The sequence below is a fragment of the Sceloporus occidentalis genome, unplaced genomic scaffold (genome assembly GCF_023333645.1).
Source record: "Sceloporus occidentalis isolate IW3139 unplaced genomic scaffold, rSceOcc1.0.p SCAF_1, whole genome shotgun sequence".
NCBI lineage: Eukaryota > Metazoa > Chordata > Lepidosauria > Squamata > Phrynosomatidae > Sceloporus > Sceloporus occidentalis.
In genome coordinates, this window is record NW_028316981.1 from 4156155 (window position 1) to 4169000 (window position 12846).

At 43.4% G+C, this 12846-nt stretch overlaps 1 protein-coding gene across 2 annotated transcripts; it reads left to right on the forward strand.

Moving 5' to 3' along the window:
• Positions 1 to 975: 975 nt before the first annotated feature.
• LOC149320427 (uncharacterized) lies at positions 976 to 10069 on the forward strand. 2 transcript variants are annotated; one of them, XM_089501124.1, is made up of 3 exons: positions 976 to 1056; positions 7239 to 7362; positions 7920 to 10069. In XM_089501124.1, the coding sequence occupies exons 2-3, from the start codon at positions 7308 to 7310 to the stop codon at positions 9722 to 9724; spliced, it is 1860 nt and encodes a 619-aa protein (XP_089357250.1). In that variant the 5' UTR covers positions 976 to 1056; positions 7239 to 7307; the 3' UTR covers positions 9725 to 10069. The 2 variants fall into 2 exon arrangements, with proteins under 2 accessions (XP_089357250.1, XP_089357256.1); XM_089501130.1 differs by having other exon boundaries at positions 7923 to 10069.
• The last annotated feature ends 2777 nt before the right edge of the window (positions 10070 to 12846 follow it).

Consider the following 12846-nt stretch of genomic DNA (forward strand, 5'->3'; position numbering starts at 1 on the left):
CTGCAGTAGGAAGGACGATGGAGAATGGGTGCGCAGAGGAAGAATTTCTTTTAACATCCCCAGGTTTTGGTATCACACAGATGTTGGAGTTCAATATACAATACAATACCTATACAGTATGGCATCATTCCCAAAGCTCTCCTGATGAACACCAGCCACCAGAGGCTACATGTGAAAGGGATCTGGGGCCTGTTACAGACTGCCAAAATAAAGCTGCTTCGGGTCTCTTTGGAGGTATGCTGTTTAAATGATGCATGGGTCCTAAGAGTCCGGAGATGAGCCAAAGCCACACTCCATTCCTAAGCACCGGAGTGCAGCTTTGGTGCAGCTTCCGGATTCTTAGGATGCATGCATCATTTAAACAGCATACCTCCAAAGAGACCCGAAGCAGCTTTATTTTGGCAGTCTGTAACAGGCCTGGGAGTCCAAGTAGATCACAAGTTGAACATGAGTCAACAGTGCAATGTGGCAGCTAATAAGGCCAATGCGATTCTAGGCTGCATCAACGGAAGTATAGTATCTAGATGAAGGGAAGTAATAGTGGCACTCTGTCCTGCTTTGCTCAGACCCACCTGGAATATTGTGTCCAGTTCTGGGCACCACAATCTTAAAAGGATGTGTCCAAAGGAGGGCCACTTCAGTCTACTTCCTCAGATGCATATAAGTAGACTGAAGTCTAGGAAAGCTCATGCTGCCAATCCCTTTCTTTCAGTGAGTCTCAAAGGTGCCAAAAGACCTCTCCAGACACGGTTTTCTTATTTGCACCCTTCACTCCTAACACCAGGGAATGAGGAGGGAAGACGGCGTTATTCTTGCTGCTGCTGCTGCTGCTGTTATTATTTTCAGAGGCAAAGGAGAGGTTTGGAGAGAGAGAGAGAAGCACTTTCTGCCCCCCTGAGTCCTCTGAGCAGCGAGCTCCGCTTCCTAGAGAGGCAGGAAGTACTGATCAGGGGGAAGGAAAAGAGGGGTGCACCTTCTAATCCCACTTCTGCAGGGAGAGAGGGAGGAGGGGGAAGAGAGGCGGCTCCAGAGAGGAAGCTGCAGGAGAGGAAGGAGGTAAGGCGGGGGGGGGGGGCTGCATGTGGGAGGGAGGCAGGGGGGCAGCTGCAGAGACCCCTCTCTTCCCAGGGACATAGGATGCCCTTCTGGGGGCGGAATTTGGCTCAGGGTCTGGCGTTGTTGTTGTTATGCACCCTTGGGTCCATCTCAACCCATGGCGACCCTGTAGATGAGACATCTCCAAGGCTCCCACTGCTCTGCTCAGGTCCTGCAATGGCATACCCACGGCCTCATTAACAGTGTCCATCCATCTACCACAGGGCTCCTCAAACTCCACCCTCCAAGTGTTTTGGACTTCATCCCCCAGAAGCCTCAGCCAATCACAACCCGCATGCAAATTTCCTTCCTACCTCAGGATTCTACATTCAATCTGAATAGACTTCTAGAGCCCCACAAAGGCTCCTCCTTCCTCTTTGTCCCTCAGCCAATCACCATCCAGAGCCTCACAAAGGCTCCTCCTTCCTCTTTGTCCCTCAGCCAATCACCATCCACATGCAAATTTCCTTCCTACCTCAGGATTCTACATTCAATCTGAATAGACTTCCAGAGCCCCACAAAGGCTCCTCCCTCCTCTTTGTCCCTCAGCCAATCACCACCCACATGCAAATTTCCTTCCTACCTCATAATGCCCTCCCTGAGAGCTTGGCCAATGATTTGGGATTCTGGGAGCTGTGCCCAAAACATCTGGAGGGCTGGAGTGTGAGGACCCTGCTCTTGCATGTGTCCTTTCTCTCTTTCTGCTTCCCTCCTCCTTTCCAAGCATTCCTGTTTGTTCCACTGAGTCGTGGCCAAAGCCTGGCAGTCCAATCATCTTGGCATCTAGAGAGATTTCTGGTTTGATCTGCTCTGGGCCCCATTTCTGTGACTTCTTGGCTGTCCATGGTAACCTCAGCACTCTTCCCCAGCACCCATCTCAAATGAGATCATTCTCCTCCTATCCGTTTCCTTAACTGTCCAGCTCTCACATCCATCCCTGGTAATAGGGAATACAGTTGCTTGTATGGGTCTAAGTTTCATCTATGTGATGCCAGAAAAGTAGAGGAGCCAGGAGGGCCAAGGGATGGAGGTAAGGCTGGGACTGAGGGACACACAGGACCCTTCCCATCTCCCTCATAACTTCCAAAGAGACACATCCAGGCATGGGCTTTAGGTTAGAGAACAAGGGACATTGGCTCTTACCTCTGACTGTCCGTTTCCAGTCGATAGGAGCCCCTGGGAGGACATTTGGGGATTCCTCCTGGGCAGAAATGGCTGCAATGGAGGACATATGTCCTGAAAAAGGAGGATGCGTATGGTTCACCCTGGCACAGGCTCCTTTACACAGCACTTCACATACATAGAGTCATAGATACATAGATACATACAATTGGTTAAAAGTAGAATAAAATAAAATAAGCCTGCTTATGGCGTACATTCTGTAAAAATAGTTTAACATAATACACATTAAAACATAATCACATTAAATAATAAAATATAGCAGGTCAAAAGTAAAATTAAACCTACAATAACAATAAAGTGATGTCTGGGAATGCTTCTCTGAACAGCATTGTCTTTAACTTGGCTTTAAAGCTGGGTAAAGAGGTGATGAACAGTGCTTGGGTTTGTAGCTTTTATTGGGTAATGCCCTACATTTTTCTTGAATGCCCCACATTCTGTGGTGCCTTGTCCTTTTTTGGGGTTAGGATATCTGGCCACTCCAATAGACTACCCTCGTCTCTCCACATTGGGTCTGATCTGACTTTTGTGGATTTAATTATTCAAGGATTTTATTAATATGTTCTCTTTAGGAATATCTAGTTCCTCCAGCACAACTCTGTGGTCAACTTAAACCAAAAATTGTATTAAAGAGCTTGGTTGAACAGGATGGAGGATGGAGCAAGCTTGTTTCCTGTTGCTCCAGAGAATAGGACATGAAGCAATGGATGCAAGCTAGAGAAAAAGAGATTCCACCTCAACATGAGGAGGAAAGCTGTGTGACAGTGGAACACACTCCTTCAGAGTGCGGTGGAGTCTCCTTCTTTGAAGGTCTTTAAATAGCAGCTGAATAGCCATCTGTCGAGGGTGCTTTTGTTAAGGAAAATGCAACATGGGACATACAGTAGAAGAAATAAAACATGTATGTGAAAGTCACAATGACTAAGCAAGAGCAATTAAGAAGCCACACAGGTGAAAAAAACTAATGTAATTTAGAAGTCTTGAATGCCAAGGACAGAATTATAGAATGTACAGTTGGAAACACCTGAGATTCATTAAGTGTACAAGGTGAAATGATGAAATTCTTAAGTATGGGTTGAACTATGTGAACCAATCAAAATGAATATACACGCCCACTGGGTGGAAACTGACTAGTGGGTGGTGTTTAACAATGGCTATAATAATTGCTATGTTTGCCAATGTATTTTGTGGGTAGTTGGAGTATTTTGGAGAGATTGTGATTTGTAGGGCATATAGTATTTGTATATAATAGAATAAAGTAGATCTTTTATATAAGACTACTGAGTTGTCTGGTGTCTTGAGTGAAGATACAAGAGCCAGCAGGATCCTGGAGAAGTTTGGAGACTTCTGAGGAAGAAGAGTGAGAAGGCTTGGAGAGTTTGTCAGGGTCTTCAGCCTATTCTCTGAAACTCTGCTGCTTTGGAAGAAAAGCATTAACCACTGACCAAAGCTGGTCAGCTCCGCTGCATAACAAGGTGGTGAGTTAGAGCCAGAGGTGAAGAGCTACAACTCCCATCATCCCTGACAGCTTTGATTGTGTATTCTTGCATGGCAGACTAGGTGGCCCTTGAGGTCTCTTCCCACTCTATGATTCTAATTCAAAAAAGGCATAAAAGTCTTATTTTAGCTAACCCCACAATCTTTGCCTAGGAGCCTTTATAACAGCGCCATGCCAGGTGCAGAACTTCCACCCTCTGGGGGCGGGGCCATGTGCCAGAGGCTGGGCTTCCTCCACCCTCCAGGGCAGGGGCTCTGGGACAGGGCTCCCCCCGGCACCCTTTCCCAGCCTCCATCTGTCTCTGAGAGACAGCTAGAAGTTGGGGGAAATTGGGGGAGGGGTGACAGGCGCACACCTGCTCCTCCTGCCCTTCCCTTGGCCTCCTGCTGCTTCTCAGCTGGGACCAGAAACAGCTGGGGACCAGTAAGAGCCTGTGGGGGGGAGGAGCAATGGGCCCATGGCCCCTGCTCCTCTGAGGGGCTTCGTCAGACCTGAGGTGTCCTCCAAAGGACACCGCAGGACTGGCAAAACCCCGCGACGAGGAGGAAGAGGAGGAGGAACAAGAGGTGGGTGCCCATTTCCTAGGGTTTTTTTCTAAAGTGCCTTTTCTGTGTATTTTTTGTGGTTTTAATGCTAACAAGTCTGCCTTGTTGTGATAATGATAGTGATGATGATGATGATGATGATGATGGTGATATTGATATCAATTAGCTTCTGAGGCCTGCGCTCACTCTTTCTGAAGCCGAGACAGTGTGACTTTCCAAAGTGCGTTTTCTGTGTGTTTTTGGTGCTTTTAATGCTAACAAGTCTGCCTTGTTGTGACAATGATGGTGATGATGATGGTGATGGTTATACCGATATCAGCAAGCCTCTGAGGCATGGCCAATGTAAGTTGCTCTGATTTTTAGAAACTCATGCGCAGTGAAGAAAAACCAAAGTACCTTGACCAAGTACAGTCCGTCCTCTGCGTAAGGCGAATTCTGCCTATGCTCGAGCCCCATTGGAAACAACTGAATGGGACGCGCCGCCCCTTCCGCCCTGCGTGCGCGCCGTGGCTTGAGCGCGTATGCTCAAGGCCACGTATGGCATGCCTGCGTATGGCACACTGTACACACTTCTGAGAAGTACAATTGGGGTAAGAAACCTGAAATCGAATGTAAATCCACTTCTTGTTAAACCACCTTGACATATCCAATATGCATAGCCATGTTAACCCATGTTCAGTGTTAAACCGAAAGGGTTTGGTTATGGAATAAGCCTCTGAAATATGCAAGAGGCCATGTTAAATAAAGCCATGTTCAATGCCCAAATGTGCTTCGTGTGTGTTTTTGAATGAGGACGGGTGTTTGGCCAGAGAGGGAAGTACATTTCTGCCATCTGTCTAGGAATAATGCCAAAATGTCCTCCATTTTGAGCATGGCTAAGAAACATGAGTTTATATTAATACTTTTAAAAATTATTAATTTTTTTCGCATGTCCTCCATTCTATAAACATGTCCTACATTGGGGGGGGGGGAATTTTTGTCCTACATTTGTCCTACATTTTAAAACATTTGTCCCGGTTTGGAGGCTGACAGTTATGGCAACCCTAAATATATGGCATGCAGCAGCTAAGCAACCCCCCTCCCCTTGTCTCCTTCACAGACAGTTCAGTAGCACCAGAGGCCTAGTCTGGGGGAGATGATGTAAGAAGAATGCTGTAACGGATACCCCAAACCACAATCCTTTTCTTTGTAATGGCAAGTGCCTGGGACTGTTGTTATCCCACCGCTGCCACCAATTATGTAACGGATTCCCTCTTTTACGATGGCAGACGTTTGGGCTTTTCTCACCAAATATGTAACGGATCCCCTTTCTTAGATGGCAGGTTCACCTGAGGGAGCCATCAGGCAGACCAGCAACATCTTGGACTGCCTGAAGGAAGAGGCCCCTCCCTCCTCAACTGTCATCTCGGCCTCAGAGGGAGCCATCAGGCAGACCCAGCAACATCAGGGACTGCCTGAAGGAAGAGGCCCCTCCCTCCTCAACTGTCATCTCGGCCTCAGAGGGAGCCATCAGGCAGACCAGCAACATCTTGGACTGCCTGAAGGAAGAGGCCCCTCCCTCTTCAACTGTCATCTTGGCCTCAGAGGGAGCCATCAGGCAGACCCAGCAACATCAGGGACTGTCTGAAGGAAGAGGCCCCTCCCTCCTCAACTGTCATCTTGGCCTCAGAGGGAGTCATCAGGCAGACCAGCAACATCGGGGACTGTCTGAAGGAAGAGGCCCCTCCCTCTTCAACTGTCATCTTGGCCTCAGAGGGAGCCATCAGGCAGACCCAGCAACATCAGGGACTGTCTGAAGGAAGAGGCCCCTCCCTCCTCAACTGTCATCTTGGCCTCAGAGGGAGCCATCAGGCAGACCAGCAACATCAGGGACTGTCTGAAGGAAGAGGCCCCTCCCTCCTCAACTGTCATCTCGGCCTCAGAGGGAGTTATCAGGCAGACCCAGCAACATCAGGGACTGCCTGAAGGACGAGACTTCTCCCTCCTTTGTCACCTTGTATTTGTATTGCATTAAGATTTTTACTGTACACCGCTATGATCATTGCGGAATAGCGGTCTATAAATAAAACATATTATTATTATTATTATTATCTAATATAGCAGCGTGGATATAATATATATGACTGACAAGCCTTTAGGTAAACCAAAATAAGAACTTTATTGAACAAAGGGGTTTAAACAGATATGACTTGAACTAAGTGGTATTAAACAGCTGTTAGTTCAGGCACGTGTTACTTTGTTGTAGTCGTACTCTACTGTGTTACTGTTACCGCTGGGTTTACAACTCACTATCTAAATCACCCGTTTCTTATAACTAAGATTCACTCACTCTTTCTACTAAGGTTCTCTCTTAAGCTTAGACCTAACAGTCCCCAAAGCTAAAACTATCCCTCAGGATATTATACTCCAGCCACTCTCTTTCCTAGAGCCCTGGCAGCATAATGGTAGGGAGCCTTTTCCCACTCAGACTTTACCCCTCACCATCTTTCTCTATCCCTGGAACCCTCACTCTTCGGATTCCGAGCCTCAACTAACTATTCCCTCAGGAACTCCTGGACCCTAGACCTCTCATGGACTCCACTGTTCCCTCAACTGTTCAGTTCCCAACTGCCCCTCTCAACACCCTCAACCCTAACTGAAGTTCTAAACTGTCTCAGTTCCAACTGACCCCCAACTGTCAGCTCGGAATTTTTAAAAGTTCCAGCCCACATTCTATTGGCTGGTCCTCAGCTGCCTTCTGATTGGTCAGCTGGGCGTGCTCTCCGTGACAAATGCAGACTCGGTTCTTTTGCTCACGTCAAATCATTAATCCTCCAAAAATTATTTTTAATACTTTTATAAAAAGCATTTGCAGAGTCGCCCAAATTATTTTTGTTTGAGATGATTTGTGATTAGAGAAATGTAATTTTTCCCCCTTTCAGCTCCCAGTCTCCTTTGAGGAAACGGCACTGCATTTCACCAAGGAGTGAGATCTCCTGGATCAGGGCGATATGGCTCTCTGCAAAGAAGTCGGGGTGGAAGATGATGGAAACGTGGCCTCTCTGGGTAAGGAGCTTTCTCGCCTTCAGCGGATAATTCCTGAAGGGACAGAAATCTGTGTCTGGTGTAGTTAATAGAGGAAACTGACCAGAATGAAATACACTCATCCCTCCATATTTGCGGATTTCATTATACACAGATTTGATTAATATGTTTTCTCTAGAAATATCTAGGTCCTCCAGTGCAACTCTATTGTCAACAAAAGTTGCACTGCAAGACTTAGAGATTCCTAGAGAGAATACTCTACTAGGCATTTGTAGCTCCTCCAGTGCAGTTCTGTGGTCAGTGGCTGTCGGACTTTGACCACAAAGTTGCACTGGAGAACCTAGAGATTCCTAGAGAGGAGTCCTCTCAGATAAAAACATGGTGTTTTTGTTACTTGCAGTTTTTCTATATTCATGGGGATCTTTTGCCCATAACCCTAACGAATATGGAGGAACAAGTGTAGATGTTGTTGACTAAGATGAAGGAGGAGAACGTTGGATAAAAGCAGTGAATGGTCTTGATCCCAAATGAGATACTGGAATTGTGTATTTAACTCCTAATGAGATCTTTTTTCTCAGCAGGTAATGACCAGGAGAAGGAGAATTCTGTAGAGCCATCTACGGTGTCATGGGAAACAGCCAAACATGACGTGAAGAAAAAGGAATTTGTAAATCAAAAGGGACTGAAAAGGCAAAAGAGAAAGCAATCAAAGAATGGGAAGAACTCAGCTGCTTCTCAGGAGAATGATTTTTGTGAACTCCTGATCCCCCAGGAAAACTACAAAGAGAAAAGAAGGGTAAGCTGTTCTGTCTGTGGAAAAATATTTCAATATAAATTTCACTTAGACGTACATTGCAGAATCCACACCAAAGAAAAACCATATGAATGCATGGAGTGTGGAAAGTGCTTTAGACAGAAGACATATCTGCATTCACATCAAAGAATACACACAGGGGAGAAACCATATATGTGTGGGGAATGTGGAAAGAGCTTCAGTGATAGGGGAGCATGTACTAGACATCAAAGAATCCACACAGGGGAGAAGCCGTATCAGTGCATGGAATGCGGAATGAGCTTCACTCAGAGTCCAAATCTACAGAAACATCAAAGGTCCCACACAGGGGAAAAACCATATAACTGTGTAGAATGCGGAAAGACTTTCTCTCGTAGTGACACCTTATATTCACATAAGAGAATTCACACGGGGGAGAAACCACATGAATGCAAAGAATGTGGAAAAAGCTTCAGGCAGAGTACAAATCTGCGCTCACATGAAAAAATACACGCATGGGAGAAACCATATAAATGCATAGAATGTGGAAGGGCCTTCTCTCATGGTAAGTCTTTACGTTCACATCAAAGAATCCATACAGGGGAGAAGCCATATCAATCCATTCAATGTGGAAATAGTCAAAGTTCCTATCAAAGAACTGACACAAGGGACAAACCATGTACATCATGCATGGAATGTGGAAAGAGCTTCAGTCGGTGTGCAGATCTACGTAGGCATGAAAGAATCCACACAGGGGAGAAACCATATAAATGCATGGAATGTGGAAAGAGCTTCAGTGATTGTGGATCATGTGCTAAACATCTGGGAACCCACACAGGTGAGAAGCCATATCAGTGCATGGAATGTGGAAAGAGCTTTCGTCAGAGTGTAAGTCTACGCTCACATCAAAGAACCCACACAGGGGAGAAGCCATATGAATGCATGGAATGTGGAAAGAGCTTCAACGAGAGTAGAAGTCTACGCTCACATCAAAGAACCCACACAGGGGAGAAACCATATAAGTGCATGGAATGTGAAAAGAGCTTCAGTGAGAATAGAAGTTTACGCCTTCATCAAAGGACCCACACAGGGGAGAAGCCATATAAATGCATGGAATGTGGAAAGAGATTCACTGATAATGGAGGATATACTAGACATCTAAGAATCCACACAGGGGAGAAACCATATAAATGTATGGAATGTGGAAAGAGTTTCAATAAAGGGACTAGTCTGACTTTACATCTAAGAACCCACACAGGGGAGAAACCATATAAATGTTTGGAATGTGGAAAGACCTTCTCTCATAGTCAGTCTTTACGTTCACATCAAAAAACCCACACAAGAGGGAAGTCCATCAAATGTGGAAAGTCCTTTTCTCATAGTCAAAATTCTCAGCATAGAATCCGCACAGACAAGAAGCCATATAAATGCATGGAATGTGGAAAGAGCTTCAGTCGGTGTGGAGATCTACGTAGACATCAAAGAACCCACACAGGGGAGAAACCATATCAGTGCATGGAATGTGGAAAGAGCTTCAGTCAGAGTGGACATCGAAGTTTACATCAAAAAACCCATGTAAGAGACAAGCCATATGCACTTGGCTCTCCATAGCTATGGATTCCTTATCTATCCATCCATGATCTGAAAAAAAAAATTAATGTATATCTAAATTCCAAAAAGCAAACCTTTATTTTACCCCTTTTACTACTCTATTGTAAATAATGGGACTTGAGGATTCATGGATTTTCGTATCCACAGGGGTCCTTGAACAGATACCAAGGGCCCGTTGTAAATACTTAGAATGTGGAAAGAGCTTCAGTGATAGCAGAGTATTGATTGAATATCAAGTAACTGACTCAGAATGATGTATTGATGCTAATATAATGAATGTATTAATGTTATAAATAAAACATCAAATGTAGAATTGTACTTCAATCTGATAACTTTTGAAGAAGCAGAATATTCAGCTTCATTACACTTCTGTTGCTTTAGGGAAAACCAGATTTTACGTTAGCTGGGAATGTCTCCCAAAAGAGCACTGTACTGGTATACCTTAGTTAACAAAGTCTCTCATGTTGAAGCTTCTTTTTATAGTCCATCTACACCTACGTAGCCTCCATTTCCCTCCTTATCCTGTCTAGCTGGAATTTTTGAAGCAGCATTGCCATTGGAAACATGGTAAAGGGAGTCTGGGCTTGAATGAAAAAGTCATCACTGGCTTCATTTTGGAAGAATATAGACCTTCCCGGGGGGGGGGGGCTGTTTTAGTTCACATTTGTGTATTTTGGATAAAAAGTTTGCTGAAACATGTGAAATGTTCTTTCTTTTTGTGGGGCACAAACCTATCCCTATTCTTTCCATGTTTTTTCTATCCCTAATACCAAATTTTCTATTAAAGAAGTAATACCCAGGAACACATCTACTTCATGAGGTATGCCTGTATTTTTCTGAATTTCACAGTGACAAAAAAAGTTTAGAGGAAAACAAAATTCAGAGGTATAGAATTTCTTTAATGTATTTTACTTCTTGAACAAAACAACATGTGATTTTTTGTTGTGCTTTTAAAGGGGAGAGTCAGACAAATCACATAGTAGAATTGCATCCCTATATCTGGTGATTAGTTGAACTGCAACTTGCCAGTCTCTGAGAGAGAACTCAGGCTGCTTAATGCTGCGTTTGAAGTGGAAAGAGTTTTTAAAAGGTCTTGCATACAGAAATATAAAATGTGTGGTTTGATATCCCACTGTTTTCTGTATATTTTTGGACATCCACACACACCCATTCCCCCTAATAGATGTGGTTGGGATTAAGTTTTTGTTTGTTTGTAGTGTACTGAGATTATGTCAAGAGGAACATATGTCAGCCTTCTGTATCTATAGACTGAGCTACCCATGGCATGAAAATATTCCCCTGCACCCAAAGCAAACCTTGATTTTGTCATTTTATATAGCGGACAACAGAGGTATGATGTATCGTTTGAGCACTGTACTATGACTCAGGATAACAGGATTCAAATCCCCACTTGGTCACGAAAAGCACTAGGTGACCTTGGGCAAGTCACACACTCTCACCCTCAGAGGATGCTAATGATAAATCCACACCGAAGAAACTTGCCAAGAAACCCCAAGCCTATTGACAAAATAATATTAGGAGGTGAAAAGGGATTTATTTAAAAAATTATAAATTACTTTTAATTGATTTGCTGAAGGAAGAAACTGTTAAAGAAACAATGGTAAAATGGATGCAAAACATCGACAGACTAATACCATTAGGAATGTGGGAGCAGTCTTGGAAATATAATCAGAAATGTACCAGCTGTAATACACTCAAAGAAAACTATCTAAAAATCTTTCATAGATGGTATTTAACACCTTCCAGACTATCTAAAATGGAAAAAAACCCACATTTGAATCATGTATGGTGGCAATGTCCAGAGGTTAAAAAATATTGGGTAAATATACATAAAATAATGCAGGAAATCTTAGAAATAAATATCCCCCACTACCAGAATTGTTTCTATTAAATATTGTGAATGTAATACAAATTAACTTGACTCATAATTAGATTAGGATAATATTATATATGATCTCTGCAGCATGAATGGTCCTGGCAAACAATGGAAATCAAAGACTATACCCACAACAGAGGAATGGGAATTAAGAGTTTATGATTTAATAACAATGGACAAACTGACAATGTACATTGCAGGGAAAACAAACCAAGATTTCGAAAACAAATGGAGAAAAGTACAAACATATGGAAATTAAATGGGAAAAACACGATGTATAAAAGCCGATTCCTAACAAGGTAGTTATACCTTAAACAAAGAAATATAACTATTTGCTCTTGTGAAAAGCACAAAGAATTGTGAATAAGTGTGTAACAGACAATAGGTAAATGGATTAAGTATACAAGCAAAATGGAATTATTTAGGGGAAAGAAAAATAATTTATTTCATTGTTTTTCTATCAGAGGCTTTCCAGGTTTTTTTTTAATATACAATACATATATTATTATTGCTGTATAAATTTTTATGTATAAATTCTAATAAAATTAATTTAAAAAAAGAGGAGAGTGACTAAACGAGTGAAAGGTCTGGAAACCATGCCCAATGAGGAGAGACTTAGGGAGCAGGGTATGGTTAGCCTGGACAAGATAGGGTTAAGAGGTTGCATGACAGCCATGTTTAAATATCTGAAGTCATACTGCAAATGGAGTAAATTTGTTTTCTGCAGCTCCCCACCAGCTTTGTTAGCATCTCTTTGAAATTTGGAGAAATTATAATAAAAGGAGGCCTGCGAGAGAAGATTAACTGCGGGGATCTTTTCACCTATGTATACCAGTACTAACTGCAGAGAGTGCTCCAGTTTCAGTAAAGTGTTCTATTTAGAAATATGCAAAGGTGCACACAGACATACAAGAACTGAGGTATTCTTAAAAATCATACAACTCTATTGAAACAAAGGTTGGATAGGGAGAAGGTTGGATAGGGAGAAGTACGGGGTTAAAGAGGGCAGTAGTTACAGCAGCCAGGTTGGTCATAGGTAAATCTAAATACAACCCTATTACACCTATCTTAAAATCTCTACATTGGCTGCCTATTAGCTTCCGGGCTCAGTACAAGGTGTTGGTTATTACCTATAAAGCCCTACATGGCCTGGAGTCAGACTACTTGAGGGAATGCCTGCCCCCATACAATCCTTCCCACACACTCAGGTCCTCTACTACAACAG